Source organism: Neophocaena asiaeorientalis, unplaced genomic scaffold, assembly GCF_003031525.2.
Source record: "Neophocaena asiaeorientalis asiaeorientalis breed wild unplaced genomic scaffold, Neophocaena_asiaeorientalis_V1.1 scaffold381, whole genome shotgun sequence".
NCBI lineage: Eukaryota > Metazoa > Chordata > Mammalia > Artiodactyla > Phocoenidae > Neophocaena > Neophocaena asiaeorientalis.
Window position 1 is genome coordinate 46,266 of NW_020172812.1, and position 27,414 is coordinate 73,679.

Consider the following 27,414-nt stretch of genomic DNA (forward strand, 5'->3'; position numbering starts at 1 on the left):
TATAATACATAAAAGTCCAGAAGTGTAGAGTCACAGAATGGAAGGGGGACAAGAAGAGGGAGAGGGTGATGGAGAAACATGACAGGGGAGGGGATGAGGCACACGATCCTTGTGCAGTAGTAACACACAACAGAAGCTGGTCCACAGCCAGGACTGTCCTATTCCCATGCAGAGCTGGTATGAAGGGACCAGGTTTTGGCTTCACAATGAAATGGTTCCCAGTGCTGGCTCTGCTAATGACTATGTGCCCCAGACTGAGGACATGGATCACTTCTTGGAGAATTGAGGTTCCCCATTACAAAGTGTAGATGATATCAATAGTATCCTCCTCCTTCAGAATGTTGTAGGAATTTAACTGAGGTTATTTACATAAAGGGCCTCAAACAAAATTGTAGACGTTCACAATTACTATGGTCAAGTCGGTGGTATGATACACGTTTACAAATGTATCTATAAAATGAAAGGGCTGAATTAGACAATCTAAAGGCTATTTCAAGTTGACATATTCTATGACAAACCACAGAAATACCAGGAAAAAATAGACCTAAAAAGATGTAACCAGGTACAATAATTTGCTAACACAAAAGTAATAACAATACAAATAAAAAGGGAAAAAGTGAAAAAAAATTTTCTAGCTAAATTTTTGTAGGAAAAGAACCCCAACTAAAATAAAAAAGGCAAGCAATAGATTATAAAAATATCTGCAAATATGTAGATGAAGATGAGTATCTTTATTATACTCAGAGGGCATACGTATCAAGGAGAAAAATCAGGCCCCAAAAGGTAAATACACAAAGGACACTGACAGATAATTCACAGTTAAGACTGTTTAACAAACAGAAAAACATTTGATCTCATTATTAATCAACAAGATACCACTGTTACTCTAATCAAATTGGTAAAGATTTAAAATATGTGACCCTCAGTGTGTTAAAGAAAATTCTCATATATGCTGGTAGCAGCTCTCTGTACAAGTATCGAAAGTCATAAAAATTTGACCCCTCAAATTATTCCAAGTAAATAATAAGTGTGGAAAATGCAGGTAGATAATACTGGCGGTAGTGGGAAGGGAAGGAATCTTAACATTTGACACTAAGGAGATCCTCAAATACACAATGGAAAATCAACCTGATACCAGCAACATGAAAAATTTCTTATGAGAATATCTTATGAGATATAAAACTTTAGGGACTTCCCTGGCGGTCCAGTGGTTAAGACTGCACACTTCCACTGCAGGGGGCAAGGGTTCGAATCCTGGTCGGGGAACTAAGATCCCACATGCCATGTGGCCCCAAAAAATAAAACAAAACAAAACCACACCACACACACAGATATAAAACTGTTTACGAGCTCTGATTACAGCTAGGTAAAAATAAAAATACGCACAAATGGAAAAAAAACTATATCAAAGGGCTAGAGGTGGTTATGCACGTGTGACTTTGGCTCAGTTTGGGGTCAGAGTGACAGGGTATCAAATACTGGTTCCCGGCCCCCAAGATGGGTCATCCAGAACAAGGAGTCTTTCTGAATCTTAGTTTCTTCAGTTATAGCTATACAGGCTACTGTAAGGATGCAATGATACATCTTAACTAAAGGGCTAGCATCGTACTCAGCCCTTAGGTAAATGCTGGCTAAAAGGTAGTTATTTTACTTTTCCTTGTTAGTGTCGTTACATTGCCTTTATTGTGAATATCTTATACACAAGAATGTTTTAATTATTTGACTATTATGTAAGGAATTTCTTGAATGGCCATGTTTCTTAAAATGAGCTATACTCTCCCTTCAAATTTTCATTCATTTCATTTTCAGAAATGAATCAAGTGTGAAAATACCATTTCTGTTAATCCATATATAACATTTAGAAATTGTTCTGCCTTATTTTGTAACCTTTATAAACATTAAGAAGTGGTTGCAGAAGAAGATTAAGTTTGTATACTCAGCACATAAAACTCAACACATGCTGCTGTCAAGGGTCTCCAATGTACCACTGACTTATTCCTGTGGTGTCTTTGTATTTTCTCTGTTGAGATCCTGCACATTTTGAATCAATGGTTGGCTTTGGAGTTTACATTCCAGGATCGAATACAGGTAGGAGCATGTTCTCCCAGATTCGAGGCCACCAATTAAAAATAGACAATTTTCCTTCGTATCATAGATTCCTTCATAACATAGAACTGGACATCCAGTCCCTCCATGAAACTATGTTATAAACTATCAACGCCCCCATCTTTGTGAGATAATGATTACTCTCCAAAGTGCCTATTTTTAAGCATGTAGAATTATTACAGGAGTGTAATGCCGCTGCTTTTTGTTACTTTCTTTTCCCAAACGTGTTTTATTCATTAGCTTATGAAATAGAAGCTGCAGTATTTTTGAGATAAACATTTATTTAGAAGTAACGTCAGATGACACTTCCTCTTTGCATTCTATCTCTCACCATCAATATCTTGATGGCATGCTCCATGAATAAACCCAATGTTTAAAAAAACTCTGACTTTACAGCTCACTACGATGTGATTCATAATAAAGAGCATACTTTCATTTTGAACATCTTGTTACAGTGACAGAAAGACAGCTTAATTAATCAAGACGCAAATAAGACAGCCAAATGCACGGCTTCTAAGCATCTGAGTTATACGGTGTGTAGTAAAAAGTGACTTCACTGAAAAGCCAAGGTTAGGTTTTGCAATTTGGCGCCAGCCCCGTGAGTTCTAACTTTGGAAGCTTTTGCAAGAGCCTGAAGTCAGAGAAAGAAGGAAAAATATACCTACAGGAAAAGGGCTATGATTTAATGTCAAGAAATCAGTCGTTGCTAATTTAACCCACGCGTTGCACGTCTGCCATTACCAGTTTGTCTTTCTGTCGTTCACCATGGATGAGAAAGCCGCTTCGTCCATTGCCTTCGGGGTGCATGACCTTACAGACCCCCACGCGACTGATCCCGCCTCCTTCCTGTGGGAACCATCCCCCGCTGGAGTCATCTCTGGTCATAACCACAGCCTTGACGCGCACAATATAGCTGTCACTAAAACGACAACAACAAGAAGAATGGGGCATGACAATGGTCTGGAGCTGGAGGACACGTTTCACAGTGCAAGGGGACCACAGCCAGCATTTTTGGGACTCATCAAAAGAAAATCTACGCCTGGCAGCAACCTTAAAAGATAGCCTGTATCAATGTTCAGGGAAAAACCCAAACTCTTAAACTCAATATAAAAGTATGTTTAAAAAAAAAAAAAAAAAAAAAAAAAAAATTTTAAAAAAAAAAAAAAAAAAAAAAAAAAAAGATGCCCAGTCATTAAAAAATATTTGTGAATCTTTGAGGATGTATGCAAGCATAACATTCTCCAGTTTCTAGGTGGACATATTAATAATAAAACGAATGAACTTCTATCTAAGGTTTGGTATCTATAAGTTCGGAAAGACGAGTCTATTAACTTAAGAGGACATTATGGTTTCAACCCTTAAAACTTGGTTTATAATGAATGACCAAGGCTTAACATTTTACAAGGATAATTCTGATTTAGCGTTAAGTAGACAACAGCCCACTCCTAAATCACAAATTCACCGTGCGATCATTTATATTTCAGTTCAAATACCCTTTACACATGTGTAGCCTTCTGTTTATGATTTTATTTTTTCCAGTCTAAACTTTGATTTCACAATAAGTTCCTTTGCACATTGGCCAAAAATCCTCTTTCTCCTCCAGAGACCAACTCTAGCTTCTTTTCATTCTTCATCACTTTTCCGAAACTTATTTGGATTTTTGGCAAGGCCGTTAAATTCTCACTTGCTGTTTTCTTTCTTGGAACAACATTGCTTTTTTTAATCCTTCAGACATACATCCCCATCTTCTACATGCCAGGCACTGTACCAGATTCTAGGGAAACAAAGATGCAGAGTAACATAGAACCCTCTCTTTCTATGCACCCCAGGCCCAGTGCTCAGAGCCTAGCCGGGTAACCTGCGATCTGCCAAACACCACTCAGACTGTCCCCTCTGTCCCACATGCTTAACCTCACTCACCCGCAAAGGCAAAGCTACCCAGGTTCCCTACCACCCCCTGCAGCTCACCCACTACTGTGACCCAGCTCCCCTCCCACTGTGCCCCTGGGACTCAAGGGCCAACATCCCCCTTTACTTCCTAAACCCTTCCTTTCACACTTGTTTTTATTGGGGTAAAATACACATAATGGAACATTTACTTTAGCCATTTTAAGTGTACCATTCTGTGGCATCAAGTACATTCCCATTGCTCTGCAACCATCACCAGAACATCAACCATCCATTTCCAGAACTTTTTTCATCTTCCCAAACTGAAGCGCTGTACCCTTCAACACTAACTCCCCATCTTACTCCCCGTCTCTATGAATTTGACTACTCCAGGTACGTCTTGTAAGTTCCTTTCACTTTCTTAACCTAAATGAAAACGCTCTCTGGCTGAGTCACATGGCCCACTCGTGTGGCTGCCTTCTCTCTCCTGCACCCTTCCCCGACTCAGCCTAGATGGGGGGTTGGGTAGCCACCTCTACCGCAGGCTATCGGCACTCTCTCCAGTTCCTCTGAAGCTCACAAGTCTGACCGTGCCCCCTTCCTCAGACCTCTGGTCACCTCTCCTCATTCCTTGAAGAGGTTAGCACGTGTGCTTACTGTCCCTTCATCTCTTCACCATGACCCCTGGCGTGATTCTTTGTAGTTTCATCATTCACCCAGAGGATCCTTCCAGTTCTTTGACCTCTCAGTTTCTGGAACTCTTCTCCTTCAATGTCCTTGTCTCAGCCACCCAGGCCTAGGTCACTCTCTTGACCTTGTCAGTCTTAAGCATCCCGCTCTCCAGCCATCATCTCCCTACAGTGCAGCTCACACTCTCTAGATTCCAATAATTCTTCAGCTCCCCAGGGCCAACAATCTATTGTGCCCTGTTCTCCGCACCCTCATGTTCTCAACCCAACTTAAGTTCCACGGTCTATCATGATACTCTTGCAGAAAACCTAAGCACGTTTGCTTTCTCTCTCCTTACTGAAGTTGCCCAGTGAAACTCCAAACCCTGGTGAAATCCTACCATCTACTTAACTCCATGCCCTCACTCAGGCTGCTGCACATGGTCAGAGGGAAAGACCCCACTCTACTATGCTCGTAGGTCTACTTTTGAAGTCCAAAGCACTAAACTCAAGTGGGTCTACCCAGCATCCCATCCCCAAGAAGACTGTTTCATAGGTCCTCCTGCCCCCTCCCTCTCAGAGGATGGGTGAGCATGCTTTAATTTCACCGAGAAAACAGACACACTCAGGAGAGACCTTGCACCGGTGCCCACTAGCATGCCTACTACTTGGTACCAGTATTTGCTGCCTCCCCTCCTTTAGCTGTGCCTAAGTGATCCATGATCTAAGCCAGGGCCAACGGCTCCACTTAAATATTTTCCATGTGCTAACAGTGCCCCAATTCACATTTCCATACCCAGACCTCTTCCCTAAGCTTCAGATCAGTAAAACCAACTGCCTATGTGATTTCTCTGCTTTGGCATCTAGTAGGCACCTCAGTTAACATGTTTAAGACTGAACTCGTGATTCCCAACTGGCTCTTCCTTCGAAATATATCCAGAACACTTCTCTGACGACTGCAACAGCCTCTTAACTGGCCTCCTTACTTCCCATACCTGCCCAACTTTCTAAGAGAGTCGAAAGGTAAGTCAGATTACGACATTCTATTCAAACTCTCCAAAAGCTTCTTATATCACTCCGAGTAAGAGTCAAAATCTAGTGCATATCTTACTCTCCTCCTTGCTCATCCCACTTCAGTCGCATCGGCCTTGATGGTCCTCTGCATTAAGCACCCTACCTCAGGGCCTTTGCACTCGTTATTTCCTTCTCTTCAAACCCCATTTCCCACTCTTCTTTCCACACACCAACTAGGCTCATTTCCTTAATTCATTCGGGTCTCTGTCCAGGATTATTTCATTAGAGAAGTTTTCTCCGTCCACTTTATATAAAGCAGCACCCTCCACCCCTCTTACATCTTCTCACCGTGCTTTGTCTCTCTACATGCTACTAAAGCAACATCTGCCCTGTTTGCCCACTTTTCCCAACCAGAAAGTAAACTCCATGAGAGCAGGGACTTTGCCCTTTTTGTTTCCTGCTATATCCTTAGAACCTAGAGTGATGTCTTTCATGTAGTAGGTCGAGGAATGAATGGGTTAAATAGACAATATTTGTAAGCAGGTTTTAAAACATTATTTGTAGCTAAGAAAATCTCTGAGAAAATATAGTGTTCAATACTCATCTGCTTACGAGCCACACGGCTTAACTGGGATAGGCTAAAGATTTCCTTTTCATTAATAGGAAAATTGAATTTAAAAAGTCACGTGGTTTCTATCATTAATCCATTCACCTCAGGATTCAACATGCATATTCCTTTAGATCAGAGAGATTAAGAACATTTTATAATATTTGTTTAGTTACATACACACAATTTGAGAATATACTTCCCCCACATTCCCCATTTATTCTAGAAAAACTAAGGGTTCCCGGGATGTGTAATTCTCTAGTATGAAACACAGCTTTCTCAAATCGTCTGTGAATGTACTGTGGGTTCATCCCAACAGGAAATGGCCAAGGTGAATAACTGAAACTCTACACACCTCTTGCTAAAACACGCTTTTACTTTTTTTTGTTGCGGCTGTGTGCTTTTCTCCCTTCCTTTGAAGGGATTAAGTAAACACGAAAAAGGGAAGTTTGCATTACTTATGTTGGTGCCATAAACTTATTTCCAGAGAGTGTTCATTTATTAGAGATTCAAACAAATACCCCAGCCCCTGGCTTCCAGACTACAGGGGCTGTTAATTTTGGCCTTTGACTGTGGTCTGCAGCATCCTCTTTTCCTGCCCTGATTCCTTCCATGCCCATTCCCGAGGGCACAGATTTCTCTGTGGTGCGCTTCTCTATGGTCACACCAGTTTAACAGCTGAACACCAGTTCAACTGTTAATACTGGTGTAACTGATTAGGACCTGGTGTTGAGGGTGGGGAAAAGAAGCCCCCCATCTCCTCTGGCAGCAACCCCAATAGCCAGCATTAACTGAGGCAAGTGACTATTGAAAACAAGGCGGGGTGTCTGCATAATCCAGCTGCATGGCCGCATGCCAACTGCTTCCTATCCGTGGTGTATTCACCTTATTCAGGCACTCACCCCGCCCAGAACAGAAAGGACAATGAACTCTACTACCAAAAAGGTATAAAGAAGGAAGAAACTCCCTTCCCACCCTCCCTCCCTCTTTCTGGAAAGAATTAAACAACATGCTTAAGCCAGATGCGGGGTTTGTCTGTGGGGTGCGGGATGAAGCAGGAGAGGCTAAAGCAGATGCGTTTCTTCGTGTGCGTAAGAAAAATGCTGCGGGTACGCTTTAGAAAACTCCCCCAAACGCTACTGTCAACAACAATCACCTCATGCTTCTGAAAGTTTCAACTGTTCACCTGGTGTAACTCATTAGGACCTGGTGAAGTTCCAGGCGTGGGTCCAAACACAAACTGAATGGAGCCCTCCCTAGTGTCTGAACTTGAGTTAAACTGACCCTAAGAGTCAGTGTCATTACAAATGGTGTTTGACCACCACCTGAACACCACTATATTCTTTATATGCATTTTGAGTAAAACTGGCTTTTTCAAATTGGGCTGGGGATCTGGCCAAACGTGGTTCCTTGAAGGACAAAGTTTTGCACTCCTCACATGCAGCCTTTGTAAAAACAGGACTTGCTGTCCTGCAATCACTCAACATGCAACAGAGGTCGGTGACATCCCATGGCAGGATGGGGAGGGAAGGAAAGAACAATTTTAAAGCTAGATTTTTGTTTTGGGGTGCTGATTCCAAGGTGGCACAAGTAGTTTTGCATCTCAGGCATTTCTGTTCTAAGCTGTTCTCCCCAGATTCAAAGCAGGCCCTGTCTGGGCCACGTTACAGAAGTAAACAAAGGGATTGTAGGAAACAGTGATGAGGCAGCATTGTGTCTGTAAAGAATGTTCAAAGCCAGACAGGTCAGCACTGCCTTGACCTTCTCAGCAGCTGAAGAAGCCTCTTTTTGAGCTTCAGTTTCCTCATTTGCAAAACACGAAGAAGCGTACACCGTGCTGGGATGTCCTGAGGGTTAAAGGCAGTAACTGAGGTCCAGTGCCTGATACAAAGAAGCTTGGTCAACTGTAGCCATCATAATTATTTTTGCTGAAAGGCTGACTTTAATTACAAAAGCAGGTCCTTTAAAGACAAGCCTTTCTGGCCCCTGAGGACTGGGTTTCCTGACTGCCTGCCTTTTTTAGCTGTCGGAGAACGGGGTGGTAGGGAGGCTTGTCGGGCCTTGGACAGCAGGAGAGCATCCGAAATGATTAATGCAAGGCAGATTTATAAAGAACAGGTCTGAGCCTACATTTCAGGCACACCTGTAGAGAAGCAGTCCGTCTGCCATGTGGGAACTGGCGCTCTGCTCCTCTGGCTCTCCCACTGGCTTCAGAGAGAGAGCCTGGAACTTTGACATCCGCCATAAATACTCCCCCCGCCCCCGCCCAGCCAGCCCTTATCTGATCACAGGGCTCCTTTATCTCTCCATTATGCTAAACATTACATTCACTTCCTCCCAGGCCTCTTTTCCATCCTTCTCCACTTCACCAGACCTTGAGAGGGATTAGTCCAGATCGCCGCCTCTCAGGCTCCCTTTTGGTCCCAGCACAACCGCGAGCCGCCAGCTGAGCCAAATATAACACCATGTCCTCCAGGGAGACGAGGACCGCTAAAAAAAATCACACGCCCCGCCCACCCCCAGTCTTCCTTGAGCCTATAGATTTCAAAAAGCTCTTTGATTTAATCGAGTTGTTACGTGTATATAAAGTATTACATGTATGTGTAAAACGTATGTGTGTGAAATATATGTCTTGTCATCTTTTTAAAAAGGATCAACAAAATATTTTGGCAGAATCAAATGAGTTGAGAAGCCAAAGAGACTGGTCATATTCTATTTAAAAGGGTGGTGGTTTCTTGAGTTTTAGTAGGTATCAACTACTTAAGATTTTTTTTTTTAAGTAGGCTGCGCTGGTTTTAGAAATTTATGTAATCCAAACTTTATAAAGTTTGGAAGGGAAAGCTGTACATAATGGAGTTTTATGCATGGTGGAAATGTGGTTTTCAGCTCTGTACAAGCCCCTACAGGTAGAACACTAGCTCTGCCCGCTTACTGTCAAACAAAGTGTGTATTGTTTGTATGGTTAGGCCATTACAGGCAACAGTGGTAAGAAAAGCATCTAGACGTGCGAGACCCCACGGGAGCCAGTTCTGGTGAAGGCACCTGGCTCTCCTCTCAAATGCTAATACGAAGCAGAGAAGGACTTTTCTGAACATTAAGTGTTTGCTTCTTAAACAGAACTGGCTTGCATGATATCAGAGTTGGGGGAGCTAAAAAGTGGGCTAAGACCACTCAAGAAAAAGACTTCCCCACAGCTAACTTAACATCCATGAAATCAGCCATGAAGTACACTTGATGGAGAGTCGTCTTGGAAACAGCCCTACCCCCATATCTGCTAGTAAGAGAATCCATGTACCTCGAACAGGTACTGACACCATAACTTTGAATGCATGGCACCAAGGCCCTCTGCCAGGGACCAGATTCACCCAGAGAAGAAAGCAGGCTCTTCATCCAATCTTCATAGTGTCCCTGCATTTCTGAGATGCTGCAGCTCATCTTGCCCATGCAGAGTCATTCCCCCAGACGATACAGCAGAGCTTTTATGGGTTTTATCTTTGTGATCAATTTATGCAGTTTTAAAATGGCATGTAATGAGTTTTCGCAATGGAACCCCAATATATAACATGGTACCTGGAAGGTGGTGGGTGCTTGCCTTGCAATGACTGGGGATGTAACCTTCATCCAGAAACTAACTGGGCGGAAAGCAGGGGTTCCTGCTTCTACTGTGGAGTGTGAATAGGTTTTCCTCCTTTACTATGTGCTGGGCTCAGAATCAGGGAGCGAAGATAACTAGAAAATGTTTTAGGAATCCCCACTTTATTATTATTTTTGGCCATGCCACACGGCTTGTGGGATCTTAGTTCCCCGACCAGGGACTGAACTCGGGCCCTTGGCAGTGAAAGCGCAGAGTCCTAACCACTGGACCACCAGGGAATTCCCTAGGAATCCCCACTTTAATCCTGCATCACAGCTAGTAACTTCTGCTCTCCTGCAAGGTCACTAGAGCCCTCCCTGTCCAAGTTCCACCCTGAGCCAGAGGGGGAGGCATGGGGCGTGCTTATTCGCATCCTCACATGCCCCATATAAGCCCAGCATCTTTGTTCAGGCTACCTAGCTACCCTGAAGCATATAAATAGACCTACTCACCCACACACTATTTTATACTGCATGTATTAAAAGGGGTTGTTTTCTCCATTACTACGAAGGACATTGCCAGCATGACTGATATTTGAAATAGGAATGATTCTTAAATTTAATAACTTATAAATAATTCCTTAGAACCAATCCTAGGAAGTTGAAGTTTATTAGACATGGGCCTCTAGTACTTTTATTTTCCTACTTAAACTTTAACACAAAAACTCTCCTTTAGAATAACCACTGCAAACTCGTTTTTATGAGCTACTGTTTCCATGATTCAAAAGAGATGCCCCTACCTTGTTTATAATATTATGTACGATACTTTCCTTTACATTACAATGTGCATTTTCCAATCTCCAAGTGCTACCTCACACTTTCAGGCCACAAGAGCCAGAGTAGCATGTACACCCGAAAATCATTCTCTGGCATGTGGAGCTGAAACACACACCCTGCAGACGTCCATGGGAATGGACACCCTGCCAGCTGTCCCAAGTGAAGGGTACTTGCTGTTCATGGGTCCTGTGACCCTTAATGGCCAAGAAAAGGAAATGAAGCCAAGACACAAAGGAATAAAGATCAGGGCTGGAAGTTAAACATGGAAGCTTGACAGATGCTTAAGAGGCCTGTGAGGAAATAGTTGAGGAAATACCAGAGGCAGTTAGGGGTCCTCTGACATCCCCACAGCTTGGAAACACTGACCAGGGAGCACTCTGGTGAGCTGGAAAAACCTACAGCTGGCGAGGCAAGTCAGAGCTTCTCGTGGCCCCCAATCCCTCACCTCAGTGACAGCCCCAATTCCAAGGGAAACCTTCACACGCTGAACGCGAGGTGGTGATACCCACGGCAGCCCCCAGGTACGCTGGAGGTTACCTTACAAGACACTGGTTTTGGGGTTTCCTTCTCAGCAAGGTTTACAGAGTTATATTAGAATCACTCCACTGTACTGTCTTTAAAACACAATTTAGGGCTTCCCTGGCGGTGCAGTGGTTAAGATTCTGCCTGCCAATGCAGGGGACACGGGTTCGAGCCCTGGTCTGGGAAGATCCCACATGTCGTGGAGCAACTAAGCCCGTGTGCCACAACTACTGAGCTCACGTGCACTACTGAAGCCCGCACGCGTAGAGCCCATGCTCCGCCACAAGAGAAGCCACCGCAATGAGAAGCCCATGCACTGCAATGAGAAGCCGCCCATGCACCGCAATGAAGAGTAGCCCCCGCTCGCCGCAACTAGAGAAAGCCTGCGCACAGCAACGAAGACCCAATGCAGCGCCCCACCCCCCCAAAATAATTAAAAACCCACAATTTAAAATTTAACCTCTAAGCTTTCCTCACCTGTAGTTTGAACAAGCATAAATCCTCCACAGGAAAAGAGTGATTCAGCTAGATTATACTTCTGTTGCTCTCGATTTTTTTTTCTTCCCCTTTTGGAAAAATCGTTTAACCAAAACCTTTTGATTTTACTTATTTAATATATCCAATGTCTTAAGGATGGAGCTATAGTTCTTTTCTTTCTTCAACAAAAAACCCTTTCCTACCTACATTTAAATTCAGAACTTAAATTCAGAAACCACAAGAATACTATTGATAAATATATAATATCCACAATGATGGATCACTTATAACTGGGGCACAATAAAGATAAAGGCATTAGAGCTGTTATGCTAATGTATAACCTAAAACCATAACACCGGGCAGTGTTAAACCTAGGCAATAAAGTGTTGGCTGAAGTAAATCTTAGCACCCGAAGGCAATTTTAGAAGTTGTGCCTAAGACAGATTTTTTTAATGGCTCTTTGGCAACTCTCCCTGTGTCAAAATAACTTTCCCAAGCAACTATCTCTTGAGGTGAGTAACGGACCCAGCTGGGAGAAGCAAGCAAGCCTGGAGAGATAGGGCAGGACAGGCATGGTAGCTTATTGTACAATTGGTGAAGAAAGGAATCATTTTTTCTTGAAATCTGAAGGTTACTTGCTCTAATCTCTACTAATAGCAGAAATCCTAATTTCCCCACCCTGTGGATCCAGGGAACTGGAGATTCCTGGGCATATGGGCCCCTTAAATCCTAGGTGGGTTTCCTGGTTGACAGACCACTCCGGACCCCTGTATCCTTATTTGTCAAGTATCTCTACAGTGGATAATTCCCTTAATAGGAGGCTCTGGAATGCATTTTAAATTATTTTTGAGTTTTAGGGGCTTCCCGGGTGGTGCAGTGGTTAAGAATCCGTCTGCCAATGCAGGGGACACGGGTTAGAACCCTAATCTGGGAAGATCCCACACGCTGTGGAGCAACTAAGCCCGTGCGCCACAACTACTGAGCCTGCGCCCTAGAGCCCGCAAGCCATAACTACTGAGCCCGCAAGCCACAACTGAAGCCTGCGCGCCTAGAGCCCGTGCTCCGCAACAAGAGAAGCCACCGCAATAAGAAGCCTGTGCGTCACAAAGAAGAGGAGCCCCCGCTCAGCAACAAAAGACCCAACGCAGCCACAAATAATAAATAAATAATTTTAAAAATTATTTTTGAGTTTTAAAACACTGGCTCCAGAAAATTAACTCACACGACCCTCCACCACAAACAAAAATCCTTCGATTTGGAAGTAAATATAATACAATTAAAAAATTTTTTTAATTTACAATCCCACTGAATTCAACAAAGTTAAAAAAATTTTTGGAAAAGATTTCTTTTTAAAAACCCAGCATCAAATGATTCTCTGCACTGCCTCAGATGAGGATTATGTTAGCACAAGGGGGATAATTCCATTTTAGACTCTTCCTTTCAAGGCAAATCTCCTTCACCAGGCAAGGCTGCCAGACCCACCTAGACGTGTCTGCATCCTGCCTCCACTCCTTGTTCCTTTTACCTGTACATCCAGGAACCATATCTGCTGTAGACAGTTACTGAAATAATAAATATATCCATGTATCTGTGTTTTATTTTAACGTGAATTCTACCATAGCCTTATACACAGATTCTCTAACATGGTTAACATGGATATTTTAAGATCACCTAAAACATTTTAGGAAATCATAGTAAGATTTTATCACAACAGTTCATTAACATTAAAGGCAATCGATGGGAGATTTCTGAGTTATTCTCAAAAATCATCAAAACACGAACAACTTTGACATGAATAAGCCACTTTAAAAAATGAAATTTATCTTATTCAAACCAAGACAGAATGAATCTGCTTCTTACAGACTGAAATGGTTCTGTCCTAAACGGTGAGTTTCAGGGTGATCACACAGTGTGAAGAGGAGTCCTGGTAGGCGAGAGGCCAAAGTCTGCATCTAGGTTTATGATTTTGCTTTTATTGTCTGCTGCTTTGCTGAGCCCAGAGTTCAGTGGGGTTCATAATTAATCAAGATCAAAGGATTACCAACTTGAAACAAACAAAATAACCCACAGCTAAAGAACCCTTTCTTCTCCTATGTTTTTCTCCAAAAGCAATTAATTTTCTTTGACTTTCCCTGTTTTACACACCCTTCCAAAAACGGTATTTACGATCCACATTTAAACCCCCAAAGGCCAGCTAATGGAAATGTGAGATTACTAAACCAAATTAACTCTCACCACATTAAAGTACACATGTAATAGAAAAATTGGTACTTCAAAACACAAACGGCAAAGGGAGTTGTTTAAAGTTAATAATCTCCAATTCAGGTCTTTAAATTGCAGCCCTTGAACTTCTGCGCCTGACTTTCTCAGAAATCTTCCCTTTCTAACAAATTAGAGAAAACAAAAAGGAAGAGAGTGATTAATGATCACATGCTGAATTGACCCAGGAGAAGCACACCATATCTGCAACTTACTTTGAAATGCATAAAAAAATAACAGGGTGTCTCGGATGGACCGAGGGATGGATGGATAGATTATGTGGGTGATAAAGCAGTCGAAGTAAGATGCTAGTTTGCAGGCTGGAGCGGGTGGGTGTTGACTGTATACTTCTTTCAACTTTTCTGAACACTTGAAGATATAAGGAGAAAGAGAAAATTTAGTGCTACATTCTAAATGGAGATCAACACTAAACCTAGAAGATGCTGACAAAGGTACTGAAAAGTCTGGTTACTTCTCACGTGATCCAGAACACATTTTCCATTTTTTTTACCTGTCATCTACCACCCTCCACCCCAAAGCAAACCATAGTCAAAAGGTTAGGAAACTACTTTATCAACCTATGTTAATACCAAATTTTAAAGCTATAAAATCCTTTACAAGCCAGTCTTTAATAAGACCTGTTCTCAAAAGGAGGTGATAATTTCGCCCACAGGGAGGAAGGTCAGCATGTCCTGTTAGCGACAGGCTGACTGGATTATGATCCACTGGACACGGACACCCTTTCAGGAGGCAAGAATTACCAATTCATTTAATTCCTTTTCTTCTAGGATTCTGCCACCTCCCTCATCAGAGATGAAAAGCTTAAACAAATAAAGCACATGTGAAGCATTTGTTCTCCCTGAAGAATTCTGGACCTCTTCCTTTCCCAGGTAGAGACTAGAAGGCCTGCACGGAGAGCTTAGGTCTTCAATTATCACTAGTGAAGAGCCACACAAGTTAGTTACTCACTTTTTAAGCTAGAAAGAATCGTAGAAACTATCTACTCCAGACCCCTCACTCAGATGGAAGAATTAAAATCCAGACTGGAGGGCTTCCCTGGTGGTGCAGTGGTTGAGAATCTGCCTGCTAATGCAGGGGACACAGGTTCAAGCTCTGGTCTGGGAGGATCCCACATGCCGCGGAGCAACTAGGCCCGTGAGCCACAACTATTGAGCCTGCGCTCCGCAACAAGGGAGGTCGCGATAGTGAGAGGCCCGCGCACCGCGATGAAGGGTGGCCCCCGCTTGCCACAACTAGAGAAAGCCCTCGCACAGAAACGAAGACTCAAAACAGCAAAAATAAATTAATTAATTAAAAAACCCCCACCCCCAATATCTTCTTTAAAAAAAAAAAAAAATCCAGACTGGAGAAGGGACTTGTTCAAGGTCACTGGCATTAGGGACAGATAAAGAACTAAGATCCAGTCTCCAAACAACTCTCCCAGACTCCCCACGCTTTGTTTTAAAGGGGTCCAGAATTGCGGCCAAGGTCTCATATCTCAGCTAGGTCATCCAGAGGATATAAGAGAGGTTATTTTCATGGGTCTCTTAAAATGTACTGGATGGACAACTGATTGTCAAAGGAATCAAAGAGCAAGTATCACTAACATAGCCGCGCAAAAATGGCAGAGCTGGGGGTGGGGCTGGGAAGTCCTCCTCGGTTTGGCAAAGTTTCACACCAACGGAGGCAAATCCTCATTTTTGGATCCACAGGGTGTAGCTAGTGCCCTACGTCAGCAGACTTGACCTCTGTGGCACAACTCCTTCTCACTCCTGGCTGAGACACCCCAGACCCACTGAGCCCCAGTTTGTTCATGTATAAAATGAGGGAGGGGGCCCAATGACCTTTGAGGTCCCTTTTCAACTTTGGCCTCTTTATAACTTTGTGTTAAAAAAACCACATGGCCGTAAAGTCATGCCAGAGGGCTTAGCAAATATTCTACAAAAGCATATCAGAAAACTTTCAGCAGTGAAATGCAACCGAAAACATCTTTCGAATTGAAGAAAAACTCTGAAACCACAAAGACCTGAAACCAAGACAAACTAACAGATAGGCTCCCTCAGTGCAAATGGTATTATGCAATTATAAAGCTCCCAGGAGCAAAGCTGGGCTATCAAAGTACTAGGAAAAAAGCAAGAAAATGATGAAAGTTGTGTTTTAATAAGTTCCTTTGAACAAAATAGGTACAACCTAGCCATCCGGCTGGGATTACACATCCACAAATGCGAGATTCTCCTTAGCCACAATGGAAGAAAATCGCCAAGACATACTTATGGAGCAAATTCAGGCAAAAAAGGGAAGAGAAATTGTCTCTTTTCTCCCACACAGTTCATCCTATAAGCTTTATCATTTGACTCAAGACAGCCACTCCAGTACCAATCTTCACTACTTTCAGAGAGAAAGAGGGAAAATGTTAAGAAAAAGTAATGAAGCAATTGCTTAACTTAAAAATGGGGAGAGACATTTACTCACAGGCCTTTGATAAAGAAACTCTGTGTACCTTCAGGTTTCCCATTGGGTCCAGGCTGCTTCAATGTCACAAATGAGCTCTGGTCAAAGTTTTCTTGTCGGGGCTTTCCTGGTGGCGGAGTGGTTGAGAATCTGCCTGCTAATGCAGGGGACACGGGTTCACGCCCTGGTCTGGAGGGATCCCACATGTCGCGGAGCAACTAGGCCCGTGAGCCACAACTACTGAGCCTGCGCCTCTGGAGCCTGTGCTCCGCAACAAGAGAGGCCGCGATAGTGAGAGGCCCGCGCACCGCGATGAAGAGTGGCCCCTGCTCGCTGCAACTAGAGAAAGCCCGCGTGCAGAAACAAAGACCCAACACAGCAAAAATAAATTAATTAATTAATAAACTCCTACCCCCAACATCTTTAAAAAAAAAAAAAGTGTACTTGTAAATCAGTTGTTTGAAACAAGAACGCGATTTCCCCACAGAACAATCTAAAAGGGTGAGCAGTAGGATTCCCAATTCGGTCCATGGAAGCCTAATCAATTCCTAAAATACCTGAATCACAGGCCTATTCCCAAATGGTTTTGACTGCCCGCTGACGACCTCAACAGAAGCCTGTTTCCCTCCTCTGGTGGAACAGCCAGTTCCACTCGGCTCCGGCTGGGTTTTGCCATGAGTTTTCCTCCCTGGGTGTGGGGTGCAGGAGCAAGGGCAAGCAAGGAGAAGCTCTTAAACTCCTCATTTAGGCTGCATTTTGGGTCCCTGGAATTTGGCACTACTGGATCTTGAAGAGGGCAGAAAAGAGCCAGCCTGATGATCGCCTGCTAATAAGGCTGAGAAATCTTTACATCTATGCAAGCAGCAGACAAACCAAACAGAAAGCACGTAAGGTACCCAAACTCACAATGACTGGTTTAAATGCAGTGTGAAAATGGTACCAGTACCAGCGCTTTAGGAATGCCAAACAAGCATCCCTGGGGAAACTGTTCTTTTTTTTTTTTTAAATAAATTTATTTATTTATTTTGTTTTTGGCTGCATTGGGTCTCTGTTGCTGCACACGGGCTTTCTCTCTAGTTGCGGCGAGTGGGGGCTACTCTTTGTTGCAGTGCACGGGCTTCTCACTGCGGTGGCTTCTCCTGTTGTGGAGCACGGGCTGTAGGCGCGTGGGCTTCAGTAGTTGCAGTACACGGGCTCACTAGTTGTGGCTCGCGGGCCCTAGAGCACAGGCTCAGTAGTTGTGGCGCACGGGCTTAGTTGTTCCGCAGCATGTGGGATCTTCCCGGACCAGGGATCGAACCCGTGTCCCCTGAATTGGCAGGCAGATTCTTAACCACTGCGCCACCAGGGAAACCCTGTTCTTTTATGATGGCAATGACTGCTGGTGAGCAGTTAGAAAGGCAGCCACAAGGCAAGGCTCACAGGATCAACACACAGCAGCGACTCGACTAGTTCTTGGTTTATACACAGAGGGACAGGATTTAACCTACGAGGGCAATTTCCTTCTGAGATATTACAAAACAGAGCCATCCTCTTGGTACATGTGCTTCCATTCAGTTTCGTTCCTGCCATAAAAGAACTGGGGGGTAAGGAGAATGTGTAGGCCAACTAGCTACCAAGCTGGCTCACAGTTTCACACCATCTTCTTAAAATGTTGTTTAATTTGTAGGGGAGTATTCTAGTCTGATCTCAGAAAGAACTTCCAAGGAACATGAGAGATAATTAGGAAGACTAATAGCCATTTGATTTAAAGACTCATGATCTTCACGGATAATCGGCCTCAGAGGCTAATAAGCTGCTGAATATGGACTTTCCTGGCTACCACCAACATGCTTGCTCCAGGGAGCCCGACCAAGCTTTTGGTCATGCACTCCGCGGTAGCTAAAGACCACTGCCTGAGGGAAGTCAATCCAGCAGCCAGGGCCAACTTCTAGCAGCGAGCTTTACAGGCAAGGTGGCAGTCTGTGTGGCCCAACAGATGCAATTACACTACCATGAAGCCGTGCTGTGGCTGCAGGCTGCCATCTAGTATCAGGAAGAAAGGATGAAAGGGCTCCTGTCTTAATGCCTGATCAAGAGGAACTACTCAGAGCCCAGCTCATTCACCAGTGTGCTCCAGCAGCCTCTCAGGACTAAGCCCACCCCTAGGGAAGTCACAATCCCTGAAGAAAGCAACCTGGACTGAAAATTGCTCCATACCCAGCAAATTCCCACAGTGAGAAACTCGGTATATGAAAGCTCTTGTGTAAACTGAAAAGGCTAGATAAACACAGAGTGATGTGACATGATGGCACTTTTTCTCGTGTGTTTGCATATAGGGAATTAACCCTCACATTTATTGAAGGTCAACTCCTATTTCAAAAGGCAATTAATTTCACATCCACTGTTCACTGAAGTATTACTCACAATAGCCAAGAGGTGGAAATTACCTAAATGTCCATCAGGGGATGATGAATAAAGAAAATACGTACAACAGAATCTTTTTCAGCTTTAAGAAAAGGAAGAAATCCTGTCATATGTTACAACAGGGATGAACTTTAAGGACATTATGCTAAGTGAAATAAGCCAGTTCAAAAAGAAAAACACTGCATGATTCCACTTTTAAATTCCATTATCTAAAGTAGTCAAACTCATAGAAACAGAAAGTAGAATGGTGGTTGTGAAGAGCTGGGGTAGGGGGATATGGGAGTTGTTTAATGGGTATAGTTTCAGTTTTTCAAGATGAAAAGGTTTCAGAGATGTGCTGTACAATAACGTACATGTAGTTAACACCAATACACTGGACACTTAAAAATGGTTAAGATGGTAAATTTTATGCTATGTTTTTTGCCACACACACACAGTCAATTAATTTGAGAAATAAAAAGGGGCCACTTGAAATAGGTATACTCAAGAAGGACCCCAAATTCATAAATTTGGGACTTTGGCTAAAGAACATTTCTATTGTCCTTAGGTAAACATTACCTCTATTTTAAAAAAACCACAAAACTCTCCTCTAATGATGAATGTAGCATATGTCCATTGTGCAAACTACATACATTATAACCACGCTTTAAGAAATATTCTTCTGTACTGTGAGGAATGATTAACAAACTGCAAGACCTTCTCACGGTAACTATAAAAGATTCTGTCACTTATCACTAATATAGTTATAAGTGACAGAATCTCTAAAAATATTTATTTATTTATTAACATCTTTATTGGGGTATAATTGCTTTACAATGGTGTGTTAGTTTCTGCTTTATAACAATGTGAATCAGTTATACATATACATATGTCCCCATATCTCTTCCCTCTTAAAAATATTTTTTATGATTAGTACCTTTTTATTTCTTCTATACCAGCCTCAGTTTTTAAAATTATTTAAAACACATATACACACACACACACACACACACACACATACACTCACAAGGATTTTCTAATGGTTCCATTTCTTCAACACGGGGGCTAGTGATTTTTTTTTTTTTAGTATTTTTCAAAGCAGAAAAAGGGGCTGTTTTCTTTTTCTTTGGAATGAGCTCCTGCCAGATTTTGCACACTGCAGTTCTTTGGCAATGTGATGAGAACACATGCCCACCCACAGACACTAATTCTGCTCCTCACTCTTCCCAAGCAGCCTCTATGACACATGCTGTCTATACTCCATTTGATGGAATTCAAGAGGCCCAGTCAAACAGCAGGGCCCGTGGGGCCGGAGCAATGGCAGGCAACCCATCTCTTCCACTGGAATGGGCACAAGGAATGAGTGTTTAAAAGAAAACCACAAAAAAGCCAAACCCAACTTGTACGTTCCCAATCTGAAAATCTTTACAACTCTCTGAATTAACACTGAAAATGAAAAGTCATCTCCTGGGTTGAAATCTGGAAAGAGATAGTATCTGGCTGTGGTTCCTTGCACAGAGCTCTGTGAAGACACTGCAGCAAACTCCCCGAGCTGCACTCAAGAGGGTGCTCAAGGAAGGCAGCCTGTCCTGCAAGCCAGCAGCTTTCTAAGAGGGCTGAAGCGCCATCCTGGCACCAAGGCATTTGCTTGGTCTTTGGTGATTATCAGTCATGAAGAAATGCTGGTGATTAAGAATCCAACTATGAATGGGCATGGCTTCCATTAACTGCCCCTCATCTGTCCTAAGACAATCTGGGCATAGATGACAATACAAACAGGTTGTCAGTAAACTTATACCTGGAAGAATGCTCAGGACTAATAAGAGTCCGTACTGGTTTGATAAGAGAGTGATCATTCACCCCGTTCACATGCCCTTAAGAGCAGGGGTTGATGCCCTAAGGCTGTTCTGTACCTGTCTCTGGCTTTTCTGAGCCACATGAGAAAGTTGATATTCCCAGATAACGATACAAGATTTATCTATAAGTGCTATTAATCCCACCCACTGTGTAGGCAGAGTGGCCATAAACCCCAGATGCGGGGAGGACAGTGTAACAGCAGAACAGTGGGCAAAGGACAACAGGCAACGGACAGGTCCAGCTCTCCCCCCGGGGGCTACAGTTACAAACACGCATCCATAAATCATCCATCAAGTACAGAAGAACAGACTGCAAACTCACTGAACAGGTCTGTCTACAAATAAGTATTTTTAAATGTTGATAGATAACCTATGGTATTTGGAAAGGATTACTGAATTCATTATAGCTTTGAGTCATTAGAATATAATTTTAGCCGATGCTAAAAAGGGGAGGGGTCTTCAAAACTCAAAGATTGACAAAGACTGTCCTTGGTGTTTACTAATCTGCGCCACTAAAATATCCAGGACGCTCTAAGCTTTCAGAATTCACCCTCCCTGACTGCCACTCCCCGCAAGGAAGAAGGGGGAAAAAATCCTTTGTCCCAGGTTGTCGGTCTACTTGGCTCAGAAGACACGGCCACCGAAACTATCAAATGAATTTTTGAGTAGGGCAGTTCTTTCTTTGATATGAGAGCCATCCAAGAAATGATAGATTCTGAAGAACCAGAAGGGAAGAGCTAAAAGTTGCTTCTACAAAGAACAATCAGTGGCTCCAGCTAATCCATGAATGAAAAACCCAGGAGGAAACTGTTGCCTATAATGATGGATCCCCACTGAAGAGGGAATGAAAGCAAGGACAGGGCTGGGCCCGGATCACAGCATTTTAAAATTTGACACTACCCAGCGCAGAGCTCTGAACAAGGGCAGCGTCTCACTCAATATCAATCGCTTCCAAGTTGAATGATGGGAAACCCACGGTACCAACTGCGCTCTGTATCCCCTCTCCCTCAAAAGGAAAAGAAGGAATCTGAAAACCACGTGGTCACTCTGGACTGAGGCTCTTGGGGCTTAACATCCAAGGGGCTCCCAAAGGCTGCCACAACCCCAGGGGTGACTACAGAGATCAATATGCCCTGAGGGTGAAAAGTAACCAAAGCCGAAAGAAATCGCGCTGCCCTGAAATAATGCGGACAGGACCTGAGTTAGTCTCAACTGCACCAATCACAGGAGAGCAAGGCCTTTTCACAGACATAGAAAAACGCCAATAAATCAAGAACTTTAAGTGAAATGTTTTTATATACCTGCCTGTAATACTTTCTGTAGGCCTCAAGGAAAAAAAAGATATCAAAACCTAAGATTTTAGGGGTAAGACAGGAATAAAGACACAGACCTACTAGAGAACGGACTTGACGATATGGGATGGGGGAAGGGTAAGCTGTGACAAAGCGAGAGAGAGGCATGGACATATATACACTACCAAATGTAAAATAGATAGCTAGTGGGAAGCAGCCGCATAGCACAGGGAGATCAGCTCGGTGCTTTGTGACCACCTGGAGGGGTGGGATAGGGAGGGTGGGAGGGAGGGAGACACAAGAGGGAAGAGATATGGGGATATATGTATATGTATAACTGATTCACTTTGTTATAAAGCAGAAAGTAACACAGCATTGTAAAGCAATTATACTCCAATAAAGATGTAAAAAATATTTTTAAAGATGTTAAAAAAAACCTAAGATTTTAGCGAAATCAGGGCAAATTAGCTCATCTCCCCTTAATTCACATTATTTAGTCACATTATTTTTCTGATGACTTTTGACAAAATGAGCCCTGGGCTGAGTGTGGCATCCACCAAAGCTCCAAGAGACCCCTGTTCACTGTAAGATGGCAAAATTCAGGCTTTAGTTCAAGCTACATTTCTAAAGTAGCTTTCCTTAAATGACTTAAAAAAAAAATGTTAATGAGAAGGAATGAAGAGGACTCTCACTTTGAATCTGAAGTATTTTTTTAATAGCGCCAAGTGCTATTATTAAATATTCACTATATATGCATGTGTACACACACACATATAAAAATAAGCAGTACAGATGTGGGCAGGAAAATTCTTAGCAAAACTCCCACATATTTCAAATACTGTTCTTCCACATTATGGTCCTCTACCATAATTAGCATGTTACAGCCTAACAGGTGGCTTTCATTTATAGAATGCAAAATTAATGAAATTTGGAGATGGTCCTGTCTCCAAAAACAAATTGGCCATTCTAAAAATAGTGTACCCCTTAATCTACAAAACAAACAGAAACACACTAAACAAACTCATTTCATGCTGGCTCACCATATCATCGGAACTGCTGAATGCATTTTAATAAATAAATTTGATACATTTACTGACAGTTTAGAATACACATACCTCAAGGAAAACAAGTCATTATTATGGGCTTTACAAGAAAGGGGAAGAGAAGAAAAGACTGCCTGTTTTTCCAGCTTGGTAACCTCAGATCTGTTTAACGCTCTCTGAGTGATAACAAAGTTTACCACCACACACAGGGCTCCTCCACAAATGCTAAATCTTAGGCAAATTTGTGGGCAATTGTGTTACAGGTCCTGACCCAGCCATTTTGGACAGACAGACCAGAAAAGCATAAATAGCACTGCTATAAACTAACTATAGCATCTGTCCCTAACAAGTAGGATACAAAAAGTATTTTTAAAAAACATGAGGAGACGCTGAACGGACTGTCAACACTTGGAGGAATGTTTAATACACTCAAATAAACAAGATATGTGCCTTAACTAGCCAGGCATTGTTTAAATTTAGTGAGTGAAGAGAGGGTCAGACAGGCGACACAGCCTCCCAATTATGCAGGACAATCCTTCAGATCATGTGAAAGCTATAATTAAATGTTGTTACCAAATCTCCACCACCCTTTCTCCCACCTAGAAAAAGTTAATGCATGAATTCAGTATGAGCGAATTATGATTTGCAAAAAAATATTCACTTAGAAGGGGAATAAAGCTTTCTGGCATTAACTCAGCCATCTTGGAGGGGTAGGAAAAAGCACAAAATTGAAAAAAAAAATCCAACATAATAAATAAAATAGTTACCGTTAGACCACCTCCTTAGTTCATCTCTGCTTATTCATTTTTTTTTAAAGTTTTAAGCTACCCCACTCCCCTCAAAAAGGTATACCACCTCTGCTGTTCCCTAGGCAGCATCTTTTAAACTGAGGGCTTAATAAAAGGGATGGGTTAACACCACTTCTATCTGAACATCTAAGGAGAAATCTGTTTCCAGAAAGGAACATGAGTGGACAAGAGCTCTGTGTCAATCAAAAGACCAGTGGTTACCTATCTGTCCTCGCACGTGGGTGCGCACACACACACACACACACGCGCGCGCTTCAGTTCTGCACCATCAGAATGATTTTTCCCCTCCCTTAAAAAATGTTAAAAGCAAACACCAGAAAGGTTAGGCAGAGGAGACCCACAAGAAAATGAAGTTCATATAAACAGTAAGGACATACCTGGCGGGCGATGCCATTTCCTCTACATTGTAGAGCCCAAGTGCTGGGTATTAGCATTATTACTACTATAGAGCTTCCGAGAAAAATGGATCGGCTCTTGCGGACCTGAGAACCAGCTGGCTGCTTGAGAAGTGGTTTCCCCCATATATGATTCAGTCTCCTTGACAAATATACTGCATCGCACTGGATGAGTCATCTGAGGGTTAGTCCGCATTTTATAGGCCTGTTGTGTCATTACTCACATTCAACATCCTGCTTCTCAAAAGTGGAAGCTGGAAGTCTGACAGCTGACAGATGCTTTTTCCAATTAAAATGTTGTTTAAAAAAAATTCCTGTAAGTTATGGTGATCAGTCATTGATGATACTGTGAAATGCACAGGGAGCAAATGGCACGGCTCAATACCCCAGATTACAGTCTATACAACCACAAGTGCGAGTTGTTTACCCACCCCCATCCCCAAATAATTTTGTTCAGAGTTGAAAGCAAGGACCCTCCCTCCTCTTTTAAACTATCAGTGAAATCAGCATGTTGGTTCTTATGTTGTAAGGTTACCTAGTTGCAAGAGCTTTGTTTAAAAAAAAAAAAAAAATACACATCAAAATTTTGTCCCTGGAATAACTCTGTTAGGTGGGATAGTGGCATTGGGTTTATAAAATGTCTACTTTTAAGAAAAAGTATGCTAGGGATGAAATGCTATAATATCTGGGATTTATTATGAAATATTTTTGCCCCAAAAAGGGGAAGTTTAAAGAAATGTGACAAAAATCTTGATAACTGTTGCATCTGTGTAGTGAGTATATGGGAACTGGCTATATCATTCCCTCTTCGTTTGAGTAGCTTCGACAGTTTTCACAACAAAATATTTTTAAAAATTAAAAAAAATTTCAGTCCTATGGGCTAATCGTACCGACACGAGGCAATTTTCTAGTTAGGTGAGAACTCAGCATATGTGTGAATGGGGGCATCATTCACACAGGGCAACCAAGCGGCCCTGGGGGTGTGGGGGAGTGCCAGCTGGAAGGTACGATACACGTGTCCTGAGGCCACCGTGAGGGTGCACCCAGCCCCTGGACCCATCAATGCCTGGTGCCCTCTCCTCCCAAGACTGTCTGGTGGTTGTTCCACAGGCTTTCTTTGAGGACTTCACTCGTGAGCTCAATGTTGACATTATGAGGGATGGGTAACTCTTTCCAGCTTCCTTATATGGTTTTGGAAAGGTTCCATGAGAGATTATAGAAGTCCCATCCAAGTCCTCTCACACCAACAAACCTCACCGGGAGGTGGCAGGGCGTTTGCACGACTCGCTTTATGCTCAAATTGGATTAAACCACCTGAAGGAGGAAGACAGCTTTGATTTTATGGCCAAGAGAAACCCCATATATGGAAGCTCCAATGTATGTTAAAGGAAATCACTGTTGAAACTAGATGTTTAAAAAGCCATCTGTGTTGGTAGGTATGTTCTCCAAGTGTGACAAGTCATCACAGGGCACTGGAAATACAGAGGTCCTATGAAAGCCTAGGGCCTCGGGACTGCTCCCTTTAGGGCTGACACCGAAGGAGAGGAGGAAGTGTCAGGTCGAGACTCCCACCTCAGCCACCAGCCAACCAGACTCAAGGGACTGGGCAAAGAGGGCTGCAAACTGGCTGCAAACGGTTGTGATGTCCTCACACCACATCAAGTGACCCTCACGAATCCAGACCGTTCAGGACTGTGTGGGCCGGAACTGAAGCCTTCCTTGGTTTTGACAGATTCTTTCCTCAATCGGACTGTAAGCTACAGGCTTATCAAAATGTCCCCTTGAAATTTAAAAATAACCTTCCACACACTTGCGAAGTATAACTGACCTTAATGCAACAGGTAGAAATGGGAGGAATTAATGAACTTCTAGCCTAATTTGAGTTTCTGTATTTAAGAAATAAATCCATACTTCATTAAAGAACTGTATAACTCATATTTCACTAATTAAAAATACAAGAGTAGGGACTTCCCTGGTGGTGCAGTGCTTAAGACTCTGTACTCCCAATGCAGGGGGGCCCCGGGTTCAATCCCTGGTCAGGGAACTAGATCCCACATGCCACAACCAGGAGTTCCCATGCCACAACTAAGAAGCCAGTGAGCCGCAACTAAGGAGGCTGCGAGCTGCAACGAAGACGGTAAAATGTTAGCAAATGGGGAATTGGATATAGGAGTCCTTCACACTATTCATTTCTCACTTACAAAAAAGCTGCAAGTTTCAAAATAAACACAGAAACAAGAAAATACACAATCCCTGTTACAAAAACAAAGGAAAAAAAAGATTTTTGTGGATTTAATAGCCACCATAGTTTTGCTGCTGCTTCCCTCGCTCATTTAAAAAAAAAAAAAATCTTAGACCATAAGGACATTTACCAAAATGTAAACGTTAGGAAAGCCTCTGGGTTAGGGTTTCTCAAAGGGTGTTCCTTGCAAACGATTTTATAAGAGGCTCCAAAAACAAAGCAAAACCAAAACCCCCTGAACAAACATTTTGGGAAAACAACATACTCCATCCTTGAGAATGCCGTTTGTTTAGTTGCATTTCACAAGCTCATCTGGCCACAGCAACCCCTCACCCGTTACCATCCCTATGAGCTGAAGAAAGCACTTTCGGAACTACTGCTGTAGGTAACGGGTTACGGAATGCTTTTTTTTTTCCTGATCTTTTACTCTAAGTTTTCTTCAGAACACGCCTCACTTACCATAAGAACAAAAGACATGCAGACTCGGTTTCTGCCATTTGTAATGGAGATTTCTATTGGGCTGACTTGCACACTGATGGCCACCAGCCGTCTGCCCTGACCACGCTCCAATGGCCTCGCCACCATCAGTGCCAGTCGAGGACCCTTGCACCTGGGCACAGCAGGTTAACAGCTCATGCTGGTGTTGGTGTTTCTGTTAAGAGCGGGTAGGCCCTGGCTGAGGCCATCCAGAAGAGCTGCCCGGGCCCAGCTCCACCTGGTCAGCCTCAGAGCACTGGGTCTTGGAACGTGAAAATCAGTCTGGAGGTCTCTGGCTTCTGAATTCCTTAGGCCTTTAAATATTCATCTCCCAGCACTGATCCTTGGGTGTTAAGAAGCAGAAATCCCTGGGAAGCACAGCAGAACATGGCTTCTAATTTCTTATAACTCGCTAAAGGACTCTTATTTTTTTCATTCTTGCCTTGTATTAATTTATACAAGAGTTTTCAGCAACTATCTCTTTGCATGTATTTGGGGGGGGGGGGGGGGGGGG

At 42.9% G+C, this 27,414-nt stretch overlaps 1 protein-coding gene across 1 annotated transcript in view; it reads right to left on the reverse strand.

Annotated features, from left to right (window-relative positions):
- Positions 1–27,414, reverse strand: part of SPRED2 (sprouty related EVH1 domain containing 2) — a 117,561-nt gene that overhangs the window by 29,569 nt on the left and 60,578 nt on the right. The window contains exon 2 of the mRNA XM_024741634.1: positions 2,848–3,025. Within this exon, the coding sequence (XP_024597402.1) occupies positions 2,848–3,025 (178 nt within the window). The remainder of the gene's footprint in view (positions 1–2,847; positions 3,026–27,414) is intronic.